A 21838-nucleotide genomic window follows, 5' to 3' on the forward strand; every position below is an offset into this window, starting at 1 on the left:
TCTCTGGATGGCGGTGGATGTTACAGTGTGACAAGTCTCTCACACTGCACCCGGCACCGTAGGGACTGACCCTGCTTTCACGGAGATCTGGGAGTACAGAGATCCATTAAGAATCCTTTTTTAGTTCACTTTGAAATAAAAAGAAGGCCTATTAGTTTCCTAATTCAGCTTCTACTTTCATGAAGTAGCTACCTTTTGAGTAATAGGTAATTCTTTAGCTATATATAATAACTAACATTAGAAATAGGTTAATTTGTGTCACTATTATGTATACTTATTTTCTTTGGCACCTTTTAAAGGAAATAAAATTATACTTTAAAATATTAAGGACATAAGAAACAAACCAACAATTGTAATGCCCCAAATGAATCCTGAAAATTTATTATTTGGGAGAATGTCTGATATTGATCCTTTGTTTTACAGCTCATGATAATAATCAGAAAATATACAATTTGAAATGAAAGTCAAAGAAAAGAATAATTACATATAATACATAGTACATACTTTATTTGTACATTGGCAAAGCAATACTAAAAGCATATTTATGTGTCCACAATTAGTGAATGTGGCAATTTTCTGTTTAAAGCTGCAGAAAACTCAAATCCTCCTACGATCAGTAAAGGAAAACATCTTGAGAAACATTAATAGATTTAGGGTTATCACCATGTCTGGCTGTAAACCTATTTTTTAATCTTTCCCCTCCCCCCATATATATGTATATATACTTTATTGCCTTTATATTTCTGCTGGTTTAATATAATTAGTATACTAAATAGTCTTCTGCATTTATTTGGTTTCTAAAAATATATAAAATGCATTGGAAAGAGCTCCTGCAGCTTTCAAGCAGTCACTGTCTTGGCATAGAAAGCTTATTCTGGAAATGTAAAGCAGCAATACTGAATAAACAGTGACTGTTTTATCTTCTTGATACAGCTGATGGATGGCCTTCACCCATAACTTAAAAATACTGTAGAGCAAATAGTATAAACATGCAACTTTAGAAAATGGACGTGATATAAAAGTAACACTTATGAGCTATTTTTAAATATAATATAGGTCAATAAAGACAACTTAGGCAGAAGAGGGGTGTGAACACAGTATTGTTATTTACATATAAATTAAGGCCCAGTTTTCCAAGGCAATGCACAATGGGAAATGCCCATCTACTTACTTACGGACGCTCTTTGCATGCCTGAATCAAGAGTTTTTGCCTTTTCCCTATTATTTCCTCAATCCATTACAGTTTTTTTTTTTTTTTTGTAGAGACAAGAGACTCACTCTACTGCCCTCGGGTAGAGTGCCGTGGCGTCACCCGGCTCACAGCAACCTCTAACTCTTGGGCTTACGCGATTCTCTTGCCTCAGCCTCCCGAGTAGCTGGGACTACAGGCGCCCGCCACAACGCCCGGCTATTTTTTGTTGCAGTTTGGCCGGGGCTGGGTTTGAACCCGCCACCCTCAGCATATGGGGCCGGCGCCCTACTCACTGAGCCACAGGCGCCACCCTCCATTACAGTTTTGACTTGAGATGTTCATAGAAATGGAGAGCTCTTTTCTTTAAAGACCATTTTGCTTTTATTCACAAAGAAAATTATCTTTTAATGCAGGTGTAAATTTTATTTATGCTATGGAAGCAAGTGCTTTTATGTTCTTACACACTGCTATGGTTCACATTTCACACTATAAATTCTATTTTTTACTGAATTTTTTATATGTATGTTTACCTCATCAGTCTTCTTTTAGTTCTTGTTTATATCTAATTTGAAGTTAGGAATTCATGATTGGCTCACTGATTACTAGGGGAATTAAACAACAGGTAATTGCTATTAATACTAACTGAAGTCTCACATACAAAAAATTCCTTCTGCAACAAGACAAAAAAAATTGCAAATGCTAACAAGCCAAAACATCTCATAAGAACAACAAAAGAACTAAGGTTACCCACTATGGATCATTCTCTGGGGCTGACAGTCAAGAGATCAAATATACCAGTAGTATTTAAAATTATTCCTTGGTAAGAAAAAAAATCTTTAAATGTATTTAAGACTTGTAGAAAATCACAATAAAACATCAATATTATTTTTAAAAAACACAAAAACTTGTCATCTAATTTAGTAATTAAAACCTAAATATTTCTTCAGATGCAAAATTTTATATTTCGTATTTTTGTATACTGTTGCTCACTCCCCCCTTGGAAATGTATCCAAAGATATAGCTCTTAATCTAACTCATTTGTATCCACAACGGATAAAAATAATCATAAACAGATTAAAATATTTTAAGATGTTCCTACAGAAATGATTTTTCCCCCCTAACTCTTAGAAAATATTCCTTAGATATGTGCTTTCAGAAGTAATATAACTGATTAAAAAGTACAGCTGCTCGGGTGGCCTGTGGCTCAAAGGGGTAGGGCGCCAGCCCCATATGCCAGAGGTGGTGGGTTCAAACCCAGCCCCAGCCAAAAACTGCCAAAAAAAAAAAAAAAAAAAAAAGTACGGCTGCTCAATGTATTTATTCATCATATTCCCATTTATATATTTTTCCCATCTAGAAAATACTATTTTTTTTTTTCTGTCTGTAATTAGGTCCATGATGGTTGTTTGGCAACTTGGAAATTCTGAGGAGGTTGTCAGAGAGGTTAACCATGGAACCATGCTGGGGAACCCAGGACTTCTGGAAGCTGCAAGGATGCTGCTGGTATCTTTTTAAAGTTATGTTAATTCAATACTAATTTCCAGTAATTAAGTTGGATATGGACTCTGTAGTTTTCATGGTACGCCAAGGCATCTTTGTAATTTCCAATTGCAAAGTTTAATATTATGTGTAGTTTCACATTTTGATTTAAACAGAATGCAATTAATACAAAAAAGGTTTTCTTTGTGAATAAGGTCTCAATTTCTCTGAACAATGACAAAATGACTAAGTATAGGATTCTTTAAAAATAAGGCATATTTTGGGCATACATAAATCATTATTGTCACAAAAGCTATCAACTTATTTTGATTTTTAATTATCCTAATTTTAAATATATATTGATATGAAACAACTATTACACACTGAGAGTAAATGTGTACACACTGTGGTTATTCAATAAGAATCATTTACTTCTTCAGTTATTTGCAAAGTAGTAAAATGGTAAGATCAACTCGATAACTCCAAGCGCCCCCAAAATAATATCTTCAGGTGAGGTCTGCCACTTCGCTGTACTGGAAAAGGCAACTCTATATTATTACTTTCAGTTCTCTAGAAGCTTCTATATATTTTCATAGCCATTCTTACAAACTTTTATAGGAAACCTAAGCAGCATTCTCAGCATTCATTAAACCAAAAATAAGTCAAATGTGTTAAAACATCCAAAGTTGCCTTCATGCATAATACGTATCTTTTTATTGTTATCATAGCATTATTTACCATAGGAATCCACTTTTGTTGCATGTAAATAACAGAAAATTTGTTTTCTTCAGAATTAAAAACTACTTTAAATTTTAGAGTAAAGTCTTAATTATTCTGTACCAATTTTGATCAGAGGGAATGTAAAAATGGCTAAGTGGTATCTGACTACGTCTGTCTAAATACTCTTGTAAATCTTAGTTAAGTCACTGCTCATAGTATAGGCATTGACTCATTTTTGGTTTTATAAATAAAACAGCATATGTACAAATGGAGATTAATGTCTTATAAAAGTCAGGCTTCAAAATAAAAACATATACTGAATTTGACTTTATTTCCTTGGTAAAAAGTACCTAACTCCAATCTACTTTCCCTGTGACTGGAGAAGTCCCAATAGTAAATTAGGTGCAAGCAATAACCTACCCAGGGAAGTAAATATCAATAGACCATATATGAAGTGGTCATTTTACATTGCTTAAAGCAACATTCCAGAAGTAGAGCGATCTGGTCCTCGGGGATCTGTAACTTTCATATCATGTAAATTCGAAGGACCCGTGAGAGGAGACCACAAAGCAGAGCAGAAACAAAACACGAAACGTATCCGGAAACCCCACGCCTGTGTGGACAGATCGTCAACAATGACGTATTTGTTCAGCAGTATCCGACACACTGCAAACCTCTTACACATACAATTTACCTCATGAAAAATATCCATTATGTTATGTGGTTACTCACATATTGGGGAATACTGTAAAGGGAAGATTCGATTCTAGATTTAACTCCCTTCTCCCCGAGTTATTCCAACCTCACTAAGCAATGGCTACTGGACAGTTTCAGAAAATAAACGCAAGTGGGTTCTTGTGGAGTCAGTTTCAATGGCGGAGCACCCTATGCCACTTGTGTAGTTTAAATTGGCAATGCGTGGATGGAGTTGGGCAACATGCACACGAAGTCATGGTCACACAATATGCAAGGTATTTAAGTCACAGGATAAGTATTAATAAAAAAGAGTAAAAACATCAACATTCACACATTAATTGATTACATGAAATAAATTAAACTAATCCAATCACAAATGTCTCTCCACTCTTGAGTCCTGGTTTATTTCAGTATACACACGATGTAACACTTTCCTAATGCTCTCAAAATGCTACAAATGAAAATGAAGGCTTTGCATTACAGCTGCTGGATAAAAATACCAACACTGTTGTGTGAAAACAGTTTCTTTGTTCTTTAGCATCAGTGCACAGGGTATGGCTCCAAGTGGTATGCGATTTAGGAGAGAAAAAAGACACGGTGGCTTGTGAAATACACCCTCTGTTCGTTATTGGCACAAATCAAAGAGAGAGTTCTACTGTCCTTGGTACCTTTATTGGGTCTCCCCCTTAAAGACAGACAATGTTATACATATATGCCTTCAGGGTTAAAACCAGATGAGATAGGATTCTGTAGAATACGAAGATTACTGGGGAGCTGCCGAGACGAACCAGGTCGCTTCAGGGACCCAGACTGGAATGGCACCTCTAAAGAGGAAACAAACAAGTTATTCAACCTACTGGTCAACTTAGAGTACCTAGCAATACGAAAAACTGAAACCTGAAAGACAGAACGGCTAGAGCAAAACTGCAAGCCCCTGTGGGCCCAGACTGGGAGGGGACAGATAAAACCCTCTCAGATGGGAGTCTAGTTGATAAACCAGTTTTCAGTGATTTGAACAGTGAATGACCTTTGTAAGAGGTAAGCATTTGCTTCTCTTAGATGGTCACACTATATACAGACATAGATTTGAAACGTCCTTCAAATATCAGCTCAAAAACTTTTAGAAGGGGAAGAAGGGAAGGAGAGGGGCATTCAGAACAAAGAGAAGCTAAAATTCAAATAACAGACTATGACATGTATATACTTCCAGAAAAATTTTTATAATGAAGCAGTTTTTAAAAGTAATGGTGTGAGATCTGGTGATTACATGTCACTTAAGAAAATAAGTAACTTGAAGTTACTGATTTTTCCTGGAAATAGGAAGTGTATTAAAAAAATGTACAGGGCCCACTTAAAAGTATAATACTAATAGTATTAAAAGGATAATACTCTGATAATACTCTAAACTGAAAGCAGTTTATCTAGAATCAAGTAGTGAGGGCCCGGTGAGGTGGCTCACACCTGTAATCCTACAACTCTGGGAGATTGAAGCAGGTGGAGTGCTTGAGTTCAGGAGTTCAAGAACAGCCTGAGCAAGAGCTAGATCCTGTCTCTACTAAAAATAGAAAAACTAGTTGGGCATGGTGGCACATGCCTATAGTCCTAGCTACTTGGGAGGCTGAGGCAAGAGGACTGCTCAAGCCCAAGAGTTGGAGGCTGTTGTGAGCTATGATGCTGCCATTGCACTCTACCCATGGCAACAGAGGGAGACTCTGTAAAACAAACAAACAAAAAAAACAACAAACAAAAACCCCCCAAATAATAAAGTCAAACAGTGAGAATAAAAGGAAAAAAGCACACTTATCAACATTTATCAATCTTACCCCTTTGTATGTCCACATGGGAGGCCTCTATTTCAATGGGCTCCGCTGGCAGAACAGTAACTTTTGTCCCTGTTTGCTGGATAAATTGCTGGAGATTGACTTGCCGCAGCTCTTTGGTCAACTGCTCCAATTCTTGTTCTTTGTCCTAGATGGAAATTTATTATTCTTTTTAATTTGAGGATTCACTGTCAATCAGTTCAAGAGATCCTAGTGACAAGTCCGCCTGTGGCAGGGGTTAATGAAGAATACCTGCTTTCACAAGATCACATTTATATTGACACAATGGGATAAAAAAACATCACTTTCATTCTACTGCATCGGCCAAAAAACACAAAAAGGAAAAACATAGCTTCTTCCGTCTGTCCTTTTAAATGTGATGCTTTCCTCTGGAACACCATTATGCACCCTTATGAAATAAATAGATGCCTATAAATTTTCATTAACAAAATATAGGCTCCTATCCATCTAGCAGTTATTTCCCTGTTATCCACTTCATAAATAACTGCAAAATTAATTGTAATTGGATTCTTGAGATTTAGAGTACTTGTTTTTTGCTGTTTACGTTTTCATGGGATACATCTTATACATATCTTATAGATGAGAAAAGTAAGATTCCCGTAAGATTTTCACTATGAAGTTCTTAAATTCCTGACAAAGACAGAGCCCTAATGAGGGATAGCAAGTTTGGACAACTGGAATGCTCCAGAAGCAGGGTGGCATTTTAACAGCTTTTTACCTCTTTCTCTCCTGTACTGAACTATAAGAATAACTGGCAGCCCCCCTGTGTTCCCCCTCCAGGGCTGGGTATGTCCAAAGGATTTGGTAGGGGTTGGGAAGGGCAGATAAAGTCTAATTCAGTGGTGTTCTCCACGTAATCTGTGTAGGGGATACTTGGTGATAATGTAACACCACCCCCTTTCAAACAGGTGGTGGGATTTACTACTTACGATTGCTCCAAATTGTTGTTCCCTGTAACATCAAAGGCAACACATGAATCCACGAAGTAAAATACTGACAAATCAGAGGCTAACAACCTTCTACTACATATGAAAATCCTGATTTTTAAATTTCTGGTGGTAGTTTTTTTTTTTTTTGCCGGGGCCGGGTTTGAACCCACCACCTCCGGTATATGGGGCCGGTGCCTTACTCACTGAGCCACAGGCGCCACCCCTGGTGGTAGTTTTTATTTCTAAACTATACTTAGTGACACTTAGTGACAGAGAAAGGACATCACATTGGTTTTTCCTAAACTCTCAGCTTTCTCTGATTACGGAATTGTTCATATTCTAAAGAAACTCTTTTTAAACTTCAACAAGGGCAGGTGCTACTATGGAATCTCGTTACATTATAGACCTTGAATTTCTAAAACTGTGCGCTAAAGTCGCCTGCCATGGACTACCAGGGTGCCCAACGATTCTACAAGTATGCATGAACATTTGTTTTTGGCTAATCAGGTTTTGTTCATGTTTGTATATTTAGCTTTTGGTAGTGTTTCGGGATTTACTGTGTAGCCCAAGACAACTCTTATTCTTTCAACATTCAGCAGACACCAACCAGCCAACCAACCAACCAACAAAAAGACTGGACACTCCTGGACTACATTTAACAAGCTTCTAAACCAGCACGGTCCGCGGAAGTTCCTCTAGCAGTGCCAACGTTCTGTAGTTCTGCTATCCAATACATTTGCTACTGTGCCTAAAACCAGAATTTTAAAACTATTTAACATTTTAAAGTATCGTAGTGAATACTGTTTAATTTTAATTGGTTTAAATTTAAATAGCCATATTATAATCAGTTGTGTTTCTTTCTCAGCTCATCTGTTAGAGACCGATCCCCACAAACAATCATGGTGTCTTCTCAAGAATGAGCATCGAAGAAGTTAACAGTTGAGTGATCAAGGTCCAGGGAGGGAAATACAAATCTTCTTACATACAAACTAGAGAGGGGATAAACTGGAGAGGAATCTTGGTGCCCCCTCCTCAGGAAAGCAAAGGGTTCTCTGCAGAGGGGAGGAGAGAGGGGGACTATTTACAACAGAGAAAGAAGCGGGGCTGGCAGACGACAATGCACATGTGACCGATAGCCATCCACTCGCACGTCAACCCTTGGTCAACAAATTCTACAGGAATCTCTTGGCGCTTCATTTTCCCTCCCACTAACAGGACCAGCTCAGACTCACTACCTCACTGAACGCCTACTCCAGCTCCAAGACGCTGTTCTCTTACTCCCAGTTATCTAATGCTACAACTGCCGTGGTAAAAAAGGCGCCTCTTCGTGGAGCAAGGATTAGTGGCATTAGGTTTTTTCCTTTTTCTGGTCTCACATCTAAGCTTTGCCCTAAGTCACAAGAATGCTACAAAACTTTGTAAGCAAAACTACATTTCTAATTCTTTAAATATCAGGGGAAATGGAGAATCATGAAAGAAGATGACAATATACTAATTCTTTGGAATAGAAGAAACATTCTATTTATATAAAGATTCCCACCTGTAATCGTTTGGTGGCTTGTCCAAGAGATCGTTCCACGGCCTTAATGCCATTTTCCAGCCTCAGACTCTGTTGACCTTGGATGTCAATTTCCCCTTTGACCTTACCAATCTTTCCTTTGACCTCTTCCTCATTGACTTGTGCCTCCTGAACTTCCCACTGTAATTTTTCTGCTTCAAGACCACTTTCCATAGTCTGGATCTGTGCCAAATAGTCCTTTAATTTGGTTTCACATTCTGTTATTTTCTGTCTTATTTCTTGAAGTTGATCCTTCAGCTGTTTTTCATTTTCCTGTTCAATCTGTAATTCATTTTCCCAAAATTCCTCCTCCTCAATTTCTACATCATTTCTTTTGATCTTTTGCTCTAGGCGAACAATTTCCTCTTCGAGGTTAGAATTATATTTTTGCTCCCAAAATCGTATTTCTATTTCATTAGATTCCAGCTGTTTCTCAATGGACTGAAGCTTCTCTGTCTGCAAACGGATCAGCTTCTTCAATTCATCTGCTGTTGTTTTGCAGTTATTCAGCACCTTTTGCTTGAACTCAGTTTCTTTGCCTTTTCCGAAAATGTCCATTAATCCTTTGGCACCTCCTGTAAATGTTAATGATTTCCTTTTGGGTTCTCTCCTTTTGATTGATTTGTCAATCTGAGGCCTCAGTTTAGCTAAAGGGGGCAGACTCTGCCTGTATAAAGTTCTTTCGGGAATCCGAGCCACACTGTCTGAGGTGGGCCGCTCACCGAGAGATGGCCCTGTCCGCCGCAGAATCAGTTGCACATCACTAGCGTACTGCCCCCATTTGTTTAAGGATATGATAGGATTTTCATGAGGTGCTAAGTGTCTTTCAGTATCTCTCCATTTTTCTATAAGGGTGTACCTTCCAGTTCGACCTGAATAAAAAAGATAATAAATAAGGTGTCAAAATAGGACACGTAATAGCTAAACAATGCGACAGAGGATGCCATTAGACAGTCTAGTTTTATAGCCCAGTCCATGTTGCCTTTAAAATCTTCACTTGAAGATACCAACCCCCTTAGGATACGTACCAGTACAAAATCATAAGACGTGTATTACATACACTCTTCAGAGTTGCTGAGAAATTCAACCTGTGTGAGATTCCTAAACTCTTGTCAAATGCCTGATTGCCTAGAGTAACTGATTTGAGGCAACAGTGACAAAGTTGGTGTTTTCCACTGAAACAATGGAAGATGCTAGAATCCCTATTTGAAGTCATAGGGGGAGGGGCTGGTCCCAGGAGAGAACTTCAAAACTTGACTGAACACCCACTGTGTGAATCCCTTTGCTTTCTTTGCCCTTCAGGCCATGGGAAGGCTGGGGCCCCGCTCCTCCTGAGGAGACTTGGAGGCCACGGAGAACCTGCTATCAGCGAGCAGGCAGCTGCCAGGTCTTCTTTCAATTTCCCCTGAGCACTCAGCCAACCACAGCCAACTCACAGGGCATTTACCTTCCTGCACACTGATGGTAAGAAAAAACCACCTCAATGAAGACAATTCTTCAAAATGATGTCATATAATGAGAGGGGCCGGAAGATAAGGCCTCTAAATTATCAGTTTTCATAGTAATAGTTTTAAAGATTCTTTTAAAAACCAAAATAAATAAATAAATAAAACCCAAGTGAAATATTATTTATAAAACAGGATAAAAAATCACATTTAAATTTAAAAACTATACTGAACCTATCTAATAATTATGGAAGATAAAATTTCAGAAGACAATGTAACGTCATACATTTGAAAAATCTTCCTACATATTTCCAATTAAGGTGGGAGTTCAGAGGGATTATCTTAATTTCGTAAAAAGTATACATTAGTAGTTAGTGTTATTGCAAAGAAAGCAAACTGATCCAGCTGTGTGGCACTTATATTGGTGTGTGTGTGTGTGTGTGTGACAGAGTACGTGTTCTTTTTTACAGACTTTTTTGTTGTTGTTGCAGTTTTTGGCTAAGGCCAGGTTTGAACCCACCACCTCACTCCTTGAGCCACAGGCGCTGCCCTCTGTGTTCTTTTTTAAATTTCATAAGCTTCTGAATCATTACCCCGCCAATAAATGGAGATCTGGTTATGTAAATAGGAAAACCTGTGTATGCAATTCAGAAGTAGCACAAAGAATGATTTGCTGTAAGCATATGGGTATCTTCTTCAAGGAAACCTGAATTTTGGGTGCAGCTGAAACTCAAGTCTTTGGAGGCAAACAGATTGAAGTTTGAATCCTGGGTAATTTTTCTTACTAGAGAAATAGCTTAACTTCACTTCTGAAACATTCAGCAAATTCTGAGGGTCAAAAAACACCCACCACATTGCCTGGCCCATAGCAGGCATTTAATACATGGCAGCCATTAGTAATGTAAGACATGGCTATTTGCATAACATAAAGGCTGACCAGAGACTTCCCTTAAATTAGTGATGTGTTATGACAATTATTTGACTTTGAAAAAGTCCAACGATATAAAGCAGGACAGAGTACAAGGAACAAGAGCTCTGGAGAAGAAAGGCTTGGGCTTTAGTCAGGCTTTGGCTCCTACTATTTTTGCGTGGGTTGCCCAGATTGTTAAGTTTCGTTAAGCCTCGGCCTCCTCATCTGTATGGTAAGAACAGTCTTTTCCTCACTTGACAAGGTTGTTCTGAGAGTCAAAAGAGAATATAAAATGTAACAGGGTTTTATAAAAAAGTGAAAGGTGCTATATAAACACTAGCTATTACTATAAAAATACCCAGGCAAACAAGGGGAATGAAAAAGAAAGCACATTGGATTGGCTTTTCAGAATAAAAAATGTTTCCAGTGATTTTGAGGTTAAAAATTCCTATAACTGTCCAAAGAGAAACCTCATGACACATCTGCAAGGTTAAAATTGTCCCATGCACGCAGACTGCTTCACAGATCACAGCTCCTTGTGTTTCTGGCTCTGCTGCCACCAGCTACTCCAGGCCTATCATTCCTTCTTCAGCAATGTCAGGGGCTAGACTATGCTGAAGAGTCCCCTGCAGTTCTACCAGGCCAAGGAAACGTCTTTAAAATGAAAACTGCATCATTATATTATATGAGCTAAAGTAAAAAATTTAAAGACCCTAATTTAGTCTTAATTAAATATAAAGCCGATTCTCTAATGTTAATGGTGCTGCCCTCTAAGAATGTCTTGGTAGATTATTCAGAATTCCTTTTGCTGCCCATCTTTCCTTTTTTAAATAACACGTATTTAATATGATTAGGCAAATCAAAACAAACAAAAAAAAATCCAGCAATATAAAAAAAGTTTTGGCTCAGCACCTGCAGCATAGTGGTTACAGCTCCAGCCACATACACTGAAGTTGGCGGTTCGAACCCAGCCCAGGCCAGCTAACCAACAATAACAACTGCAACGAAAAATAGCCGGTGTTGTGGCAGGCACCTGTAATCCCAGCTACTTGGGAGGCTGAGGCAAGAGAATCGCTTGAGCCCAAGAGTTTGAGGTTGCTGTGAGCTGTGACTCCACCGCACTCTACTGAGGGCAACTTAGTGAGACTCTGTCTCAAAAAAAAAAAAAAGTTTTTGAAAAAGGTAAATGAATACATATGATTTGATTACAGACTGTTTTGTAAATACTTTATATGTATAATAATTAAATGCTATAATCACTGTTCTAAACACTCATAGATACACCCTACAGATACTATTTCATTTAGACATATTCAGATTCTTCCTGCAAAATTCCTTTTATGGCATTTTATTAAGTGGATATATTTAGTTCTACTTTGAATATGGCATTGGTAAAGACGTAAGACTACTAGGAGTGTTATCTGTTTATCTACCTACCTACCAACCTACGTCATTTGTAGTTTAAGCTGTTTTGGCTATGTAGGACTGTGTTGTTGTCAAATCGTTGTGATCCGATTTAGTAATAGTAAATAAATTATTATTTATACTTTTAAATAGTTGAAGCAATTCAGACTAATCCCCCAAATCATTAACTTCATATACTGAGGAAAATTACATACAGATTTTAATGCACTAATGGAATCTTACTGGACAACTGATATAAATTAAAAGAAAAGAGGATTAACACCTTATTTTATTTTCACCTAACTTACAGTGGAATACATGACTATGACATAATATAAAAATTTTGAAAATATATACCAAAACTAAAATATTCAAATATGGATCAACCAGAAATTTTATGCCTTTATTTCAACTGTTTTTGAAAACTACAATCATTTTTACAATTTTAGGATTTCTCTTTAGAGTCATAAAACAAAATCATGATTTAAAAGTTATAATTTATTATTTAGTCAACAAATATACAATAAACACCAAATATAAGTCAGAAATAATGCCAAGACCTGAGAATAGAGATTCTACTAAACACTTTGATCACCAACCTCTTTATAAGTTTTAATTTTAACCAGTGCTTAATTTTCTTCTTCAGTATCACATCCTTCTCACACCAAAGATGAATACTGAAGGTTATTCAAAGGACATGACAGAGAGGTGGTACTAACTGCTTATGCATTTAAGGCTAACATATCTTTAAGGTTTCTGGACATATCAGAAATAATAAAAACCGTTACTGAGTACCTGTGATTTGCTAGAGATTGTGCTGGTTACTTTACATAAGTAATATTAACCAAAAGAATAGGTAACAATTATCACTGCAAATCAGGAAGACCTGGGGAACTGTTTGTTAATGCAGCAGAATTTAACCGAATATGACTAATGCATCCTATGAATTACAAACATTCTCATTCATTAAAATAATCTTTTACAGGTTGAGCATGGAGGCTTGGGAGGTGGGAAGGGAAGATCACTTAAGACCAGGAGTTCAAGACCAGCCTACACCAATACAGTGAGATCCTGACTCTGTACAAAGAAAAATTTAAAAATTAGCGAGGCATGGTGATGCATGCTTATGGTCCCAGCTGCTTGGCAGGCTGAGGCAAGGGGACTGTTTGAGTCTAATTGGAGGCTGAGTGAACTGGGATCATACCACTACACTCCAGCCTGGGCAACACACTGAGACCTTGTGTCCAAAAAATAAAAAAAAGAAAAAGAAAAATAATCTTTCACAGATGTGGAAAATATAGAAGCTACTTAGAATTAAGGATGATTAGTCTGTTATAAACATCAAAATTATAAATGCTAAATATAATGCTAAAAAGCGGTATATTTTACCAGTAAGGATTTTTATTTCTTGTTTCAATGTAATTCAATCAGTGATTATATTGATGTCTTCTAATAATTGTCCATTGAGATTATAGGGGGCATAACCAACATAATATAATAGCAGTTAAAGGCAGTGTTTTTGGATCAGACCACTGGTTTGGATCCCAGTCCCCTGCTTAGAGGCTAGATGGGCAAGCTCTTGAACACCTCCGTGCCTCAGTTGGGTCATATGCCAGGTGATGACAACACCACTGAAACTGCCGTGAGAAATGAGGCAAAATGACATGGAATATCCTCAATACAACAAATGAAAAATGAGACTTTAAACCTCAAGGTGTGTAGTTTTTTAAGCTCATCTATAGGTACATAAAAAAACTGTGGGGGACCCCCAACTTATAGCTGCTTGGTCAGAAGTATGGGTGGCCTGGACCTGTAACTGTTGTCTGAGGTGAGACAGCCTTGTAAAACTGAGCTCTTTAACTTGTGGGAGCTCCAGGCAGATAGTTTCAGAACTGGATGAACTACTGACTTCTAGTTGGTTTAAGAAGCACTGTAAGTTTAAAAAGCTCAAGTTCTCACAAGATTCTATTATTCTTTAAGCTTAAAGGTTTTAAGCTATGGGAGTAAGTGATAAAACAGTACAGACAATACACAAATGAATGAATGGAGGTCTACTGTCTTTTATCGAATAGTTTAAGTCACATGCGACAAATATCTGGATTCTAAAACTCCAGAAGTTTTTAGATTTTTGAAAGGCAGTATGGTGCTATTCTGGTTTTGTTTCAAATGTTTAAAAATTTCCAAAGTAAAGTATCGATGTTCCTAGTGAATGGGATAAATACAGACTACAGCCTCACATCAAATTTGATCAGTTTTTATCACTAAGTTCAAGTTGAAGCCACACCAGGTATTGCGAACAAATGAAGTTAGCAAACTTTAAGTTTTCAAAATTTTGTATTTTACAAAGTGGATAAAGAATTGCGGCTTATGTGTGATATGAAAGATGAGTTAAGGGATGTCAAAAAAAGTGTGAGACAGGAAGTATGTGTGTGTGTGTGTGTGAACACGGGAGGGGCTCTATGCTAAGGTCACATTTAAGAAGAGACCCAAGGCGGTAAATCACAAGACACCTGGCTAAGGAGTATTATCAATGGAGAGAACCCCTGCAGACACTGAGGGTGGGGCAGCAGTTCTGTCTGAGAGGGAGCACAACCGAAGGGAGCCCTCTGAGATGAGGGCAGACTGGTGACGGGGAAGTGGGGATTCACGTAGGGCCCTGAAGATCACTGTGTGGACTTTGGAATTTTCTGAGTCAGAAAACCACTGGAGTGTTTTGAGCAGAGAAGCAACATGCTGCAACAAATTTTAAAAGGATTACTTTAAAAGAAATCTGCTGAGGCTGGAAAAGTCAACGTTGAAGCAGGAAGATGAGTTGAAAGCCACTGAAAAAATATCTCGGGGAGAAATGGTGGTGGCTGACAGTGGTTGCAGAGAGAAGAAATGAAATTCTGCAGGTAGCACAGACAGGATCTCCTGATGGATTGAGTTGTAAGGTAGCAGATCAAGAAAAGAGCCAAAGATGATACAAAGGTTTTGGACCTAATCAATTAAAAGATTAAGAGTTCTCAGTAGCTGAGATGGGGGGAGGGAGGACATTTGAGAATGGTCACAGTTGAGACACAGAGCTTGGGTTTTGACATGTTAGGACTGAGACACCAGTCACCTTCTATTACAGACATGTGTTGTTCACTACCATAGTCATTACCCTCATTTAAATTTTAATTAAAATTAAAAATTCATTTCTTCAGTTACAATAGCTACCTTTCAAGTACTCCATAGCTTCATGTGGCCAGTGACTCTCACACTGGATAGCACAGCTACAGATTATCCTTGCAGAAAGTTCTACTGGATAGCACAGTCCTAGAAAGGAAGTTTCAGGCCTACTTTAGGCAAAGCAAGGTTGTAAGAAAGCTAAGCAAGAGCCCTACTCAGAAAGGGCTTCCAGAGAAGAGAAATGTTAACAAATATTAAAACTAAAGGTCACTTTAAAAAGTGTGTGTCTGAACAATATTTCTGTTGGGGCAAACTATATGAAACAGCTTTTTCAAAAGGGTCTATTCTACCGAGGGGCTTACCCCTAATCAATTTGTTTCTATGAAATGCTTGCTGTGGCCCTAGTTGAAGGAGAGATGAGAAAAGGATCACAGGATGTAGGAACAGAGAAAAATTATAAATCACTGACCCTTTCAATGACAGCAGGTATCAGACTAGTGTGGATCAGAAACCCTTTCCCTCAAGCTCCCTGATTGCTTCCTCCTCCTCTTTTCCTCTCTAATTTTTTCTTAGCTGGACTTTATTCCTGTGTTAAGCTCTGACTACCTGGGGGCAGAAATATATCCTCTTTCATATTTTTGGTTTGAGATGTTGTAAACACAAATGTGTTTTCTCTACTATAAATTGGTCAAAGGCTTTCTATTCTACTCACAAACCTCTTTAAGAAGAGGGTTCAACTCTGAAATAATGGCATTTCTGGGATAATTAACAGGAGAAACAAGGTAGAATATTTAAATTGGGAAAGTTTCAGCAAGTCTAGGATGTATAGTGACCAAACACGTGGTGCACTCTTGCTGGGCAGTTTAAACACTTCATGATAATAAAATGTTTTAATCATGGTTTCACTTTTAGTTATTCTGTCATATCTGAGAATGCATCCTACATCCATCCTTTAAATATAATATTCCTGCAGTATGAGATATATTCCACATCTTTGATTAGACTGTGTTCTGTTTTTAGCTCTTTTCTAATTTGCGTTGATTGGTTAGTAGCACTAAGAAAATGTCAGCTGTCACATACATTTGTAGATTGCCAACTTACTTGCATGTTTTCACTGTAAATCATTCTGACAGTTTCTATGGTTTCCTCAGGTGACGGGCATACTTATAACCCTGACTCCAGCATTACAAAAGCAATTTATGTAGCCGAAAACATTTGCATCCCCCCTGGTATTTTGAAATTAAAAAAAAAAAAAGCAAAATAATTTCAACTATCCAGAACTCAATAACCTCTAATCAAGAATCTCTGTGTGTACGTGTGGCGCCCCCATGAGGCAAACATGGACTTAAACCCAAGAAATCAGTCTACAAGTTTCACTCTAAATTCTTTAGAAATTTCTGTGGTTTTACTTCGTCCACATTCAACTAATAGTATAGCTGTTAGAAGAATAGGCTGTGTTAAGCCATGGAAATTCTAGAATTTTTTTTAGAGCAGCAATTTTCCCTAATTAATAAACCCTCACGACAGAAACAAGGATCCACTTAACTTAGCTATTTGCCAGTTAAGTCATCACTTAGATTAATTTTGAATTCTAGGCGGCACCTGTGGCTCAGTCGGTAAGGCTCCGGCCCCATATACCGAGGGTGGCAGGTTCAAACCCGGCCCTGGCCAAACTGCAACCAAAAAATAGCCGGGTGTTGTGGCGGGCGCCTGTAGTCCCAGCTACTCGGGAGGCTGAGGCAAGAGAATCGCTTAAGCCCAGGAGTTGGAGGTTGCTGTGAGCTGTGTGAGGCCACAGCACTCTACCGAGGGCCATAAAGTGAGACTCTGTCTCTACAAAAAAAAAAAAAAAAAAAAAAGATTAATTTTGAATTCAATGAAGTATTTATGATACAGAAAAAGAGATGTTTAGCCAAGTTTGGATGAATATCATAAAACATCTGTATTCACGTTGTCAATTTTTAAAAAAGGTCTTAGCTTGAGTTATTGAGCAAAAATGGGAAGGTAGAGTCATTTAAAAACGTCTTTTTCATTTATTCACAAATAAGTATGTTCTTTAGTCCAAATGGATAAACATACACCTGGCACAGCTGGACATTTTGTTTTTAGCACTGCCCATGGCTTGATTCCAAAATATAACAAAGGAATCTAGGTTTGACAACTGATAGTCTTCACTAAGGAAGAAAAGCTAAATTCAAATAAATCACATGAAACTCTTAACAGGGGAAGCTACAAATAAGTTGGTAGAAAAGAATATGAAATAAAATTAAATGCCTTAATCTTCTCTTCTTTAATTATTAAACTTAAGTCTACAAATATAATATTAGTCCCGAATACAAGAAAATTTCATTAGATATAAAAGCTTAGGATTTTCAGCATTGCTGCAACATATTAGTGTGCTGTAATGTTTGAGAAAAAATTAAAAGATGTCAGTATTACAAGAAAGCTTCTATCTTTGTACAGGGCATCATCGACTTCCAATAGGGCCTCTGTCGCAACACGGGTGACGCCACCATCTCTACCAAATGCTAAGGTGCCTTGGTGACAGTATGACTCTTCTAGTATAAATTAGCAAGGCAAAACTTTTGATAAGGAACTCAAGAGACAAAGGCACTGAGCACCTAGCATGGTGCTGACCATGTAATTTCCTCTAAATATATCTTTCCCAAATAACAGATTTAAGATCAAGTCCAAATTTTAATGCATGTTTTACTGATGCAGGAATTTATGCCCTCATCCTATTCCAAAAGGATTGAAAGAGCTAATAAACATGTATAAATACGATAAATATCACCTTAAAATTAATTAGAAGAAAAGGTAAAACAGGGTAGGAAAGTGAGATGGAGCCAAGAAATGTGCCTTATCTTTACTGTATAAGATTTAAAAAGTAAACATTGTCTTCCTAATGAAGAACAATGTTATTTACTTTGCTCTATTTTCTAATATTCAGAAATAAACAATAAGTAGGACTTTTCCTAATGAGGGATTCTAGGAACTAAGAGTCTAAGTTTTGGCTCAAGAAAACACCTTTAGTTCCTTCCACAAATCACCGTTTAATCTAAACAACAGGAGAGGAGAAGGCAGGGCAGATTCCAGCTTAGTGACATCTGGGGGGGTGTCAAGAGAGCTGCATCACTGGAGATTTACCTAAAAACGGGCAAACAGTATACTAAGTGAGAGCGTGCCTGTATGACTTATCATGGAACCAGACAGACAACATCCATTAGAGACTCATACGCCGTGCAAACACAAACCATGTACCCAGCAGAAAAGAGACATGATGTGCTTGTCTCTCAGACACCCACAGGCACACTTACCTATCGCTTGAGCTAAGGCTATTACAACCTCCTGGCAAGATGTGACTTCGGTGACCCCACAAACAATCCTCTGAACTCCATCCACCCATACTTTAAGTTCCATGGTGCACCGGCCAGTCACACAAGGGCCCTGAGAGTGGTCATCAGGGCGTCAGGTCATGCCTCTGGCTGCAGGAACACGGAGAAGGCAGAGTCTGCGTGGTCAGCTTAAAAGAGGGAAAGAATCCTTTTTAATAAAATATAAAATTAATCTTGACATTTCTTCTAGTAAGTGCATAAATATTACATAAAGCGAATTTTAATATAATCCTCCGATGGGTAAAGTCTGCATGCTTACTTATTTCACAGAAATGAACTCAGCAGCACAACAGCATCTACAGTCACCTATCATGGCATCGTTTCATGCTATTAGTTTTATAATAATAACTTAACCATTAAGTCATGCTCATTGGGTTAAAGATTCTTTTTTACTTGACATGTTGCTCAATACATGGGCTATTTTTCTGTCCTTGCTTTCTTTTTTTGAATTCTGTTGTTAGAAGAATTTCTGAGGTTAAAAAAAGTTTTCTGTCATTTTAGGAATCATAAATAATTTTGCCAGTTTCCATCACTTTGTGTTAACAAAGAAATTGTTAACAATTTCTAAAAACAGTTGATTGTCAAGGGATCCTACTAACTCAATTTGCACTCCTTTGCTTAACGTGTCCCTTGCCTCCCTCTCTCCCCCAGAGGACCCAGCCTGTCACCACTGAAACACCAGCACTGAGCTCAGCAGGTGTGTACCAAATCTCAGGTGAAGAAAAGGAATGATGCCAACAACTTCTTCATGTATGAACTTCTTGTCACTTTTCTCATTTAAAATGAGTTTGATGGTTTTCTTAAATTTTAAGAGTTACGCGAATAATATAAATCTTCCTTTTGTTATAGTCATTGTATTTACCCAGTGTTTGATTTTGTATTTGGCTGTCTTATATGACAAGCAAAAAATTCTACATTCTCCTATAATGAACTCAAATGCCCTGGTTTCTTCTATTGATTAGAACGGCATCAACCTGCTAAAAATCAACTACATGCAAATTTTTTTCCCTGTGGGTTTGAAAAATCTCAACTCTTTCTGTGTTAAATCTAAGCAATCTATAATTTATTTTGTTTGCCCATTGTTTTGTGGTCTTCTATTTCTTTCTTGTTTTTACAAAAGAATGTTAAAATTTATGAGATGTAATAAACATTGATTTAATTAAGGGAACACTTGCATTTGTTTAAAGGTTTATAATGGTACTAGTGTTTCAGGATTTATGACTTACTAAAAAACTTAACTTAAAAAACACTGAAACTGGGCAGCGCCTGTGGCTCAGTCAGTAGGGCGCCGGCCCCATATACCAAGGGTGGCGGGTTCAAACCCAGCCCCGGCCAAACTGCAACCAAAAAATAGCCGGGCGTTGTGGCGGGCGCCTGTAGTCCCAGCTGCTCGGGAGGCTGAGGCAGGAGAATCGCTTAAGCCCAGGAGTTGGAGGTTGCTGTGAGCTGTGTGAGGCCACGGCACTCTACCGAGGGCCATAAAGTGAGATTCTGTCTCTACAAAAAAAAAAAAACAAAAACAAAAAACACTGAAACTTTTTCTTATAAAACAGTATTCACTACAAACAGTAGCTTGATCCCCTTGCTACATTCTCTTAAGTGACCTAAGACAGTTCTAGACCACCTGGTCACGTGGGTAGATGAGTCAGAACACAAGTGGGATGAAGAAGAAACCTAATTACTGTCTCCAGAGAAGGTACAAAATTCCTTATCATCCTGAAAACAAGAAAAGGACTGCCTGAACCTTCATTTCCCAGCACGCAGCTTCGCTCTCTCGGCCTATGACACAGTGCAAGGTTTCATTAACCCCACTACATAACCAGAGAAACGCCGTCTTGCCAATGACAGGCTGATTCCTCTGTGTTCCTCTGTTATGAGAGCCCGGGAGGGGTTAACACTCCTGGAGGAAAAAGGGTTGCCCTGAGGAAGTCAAAGAAATTAAGAAATTTAGTAAATAAAATTAAACAAGTTCTTTCACAAGCTAGCCTTCTCCGAGATTTTAATAGCTGGTATGTACTCTAAATTTCAAATATGAGTTTTATATGCTGCCCAATCAATCTAGAGAACATCTAAGGAAAGAGTTCTAATTAAAAAACTTACTTCCTTTCTACTAAGAAGCCCTTTTACTAAAATTAGAATATGTTTTATTCTTTCTTGGGATAAAATTAAAGTATCAAAAAATGGTAAAACACTAATATACTACTTTATTAAAATTTTTAAAGCTGAATTAAAGTCCATTTAATGTCTAGTCCTGTATTTTTCACTAAAAAAAAAATGCGGATCCCATCAAAAACTTCTTCCTCAATGAAATCCGTCATTTAAAAGAATCCTGACTCATTTTTTCCCTTAATTGTGGAAGAATATTTAACATGAGATCTATCTTTTTAACATTTTTCTAAGATGGGATTGTCTCTGGCAACTTCCATTCTATATGTCTATGAATTTGATTGTCTTAGATACCTCATATAAGTTCTATATTTCTTTTTTGGCTTTAGTATGCTAAAGTATACTACTACTTTTATTAAGTAAATAGGAATGAACATAAGACATGCAAATCTGTTAAATATTATAGACTATAGTAATCTTACAGAAAAACACGGAGCATAAATAATATTGCTTAATAATATTACTACGTAATATAAACTTGCAGAGTATTCATCTTCTTGATCGGAGACTTCCTACCATGGCTTATCACACAGAGAGGACTGCGCCTGCATTTCTGTTTTAACACCACACATAAAATCTTTCAGAGTTGAAACCTTAAGAAGGAGAGCAGGAAATGCCTTGATGGATCAGATCAATGGACCATGCTTCCTCAACTTTTATCTCTAGGAGAACCTGTTTTCAGGAGAACATGGCTTCCATCAGCTTTGGAGCTATTCTGACAAACATCTCTAGCACCCCTAAAAATCACGGCAGCATTTGTGAGAGTCATCTGAAGCTCCTAGAGACAAGAACCTGCCCTCTAGGAGCTGTAACCTGGATCTTTAAAGCCTCCTTGCCCTCCAGAGTCCAACCGCCACAGCTCTACGTCCAGCCTCAGAACTAAACTAAAGGTAAAAATGGGAGTCCTACAGTGTAGGTGGCTGTGGTGGATCAGTCATCTTTGGAAGTGA

The 21838-nt window shown here is 37.7% G+C and overlaps 1 protein-coding gene across 3 annotated transcripts in view; it reads right to left on the reverse strand.

Moving 5' to 3' along the window:
* Positions 1 to 359: 359 nt before the first annotated feature.
* The window catches only part of RASSF8 (Ras association domain family member 8), a 130553-nt gene continuing 109074 nt past the window's right edge, over positions 360 to 21838 (reverse strand). For all 3 annotated transcript variants that reach the window (XM_053554877.1, XM_053554875.1, XM_053554876.1), the window contains 4 exons: positions 18645 to 18850; positions 8398 to 9287; positions 5911 to 6055; positions 360 to 4911 (listed from right to left, as the gene is read on the reverse strand). In XM_053554877.1, the coding sequence (XP_053410852.1) occupies positions 4790 to 4911; positions 5911 to 6055; positions 8398 to 9287; positions 18645 to 18747 (1260 nt within the window). In that variant the 5' untranslated portion in view covers positions 18748 to 18850 and the 3' untranslated portion in view covers positions 360 to 4789. The remainder of the gene's footprint in view (positions 4912 to 5910; positions 6056 to 8397; positions 9288 to 18644; positions 18851 to 21838) is intronic.

Source organism: Nycticebus coucang, chromosome 12, assembly GCF_027406575.1.
Source record: "Nycticebus coucang isolate mNycCou1 chromosome 12, mNycCou1.pri, whole genome shotgun sequence".
NCBI lineage: Eukaryota > Metazoa > Chordata > Mammalia > Primates > Lorisidae > Nycticebus > Nycticebus coucang.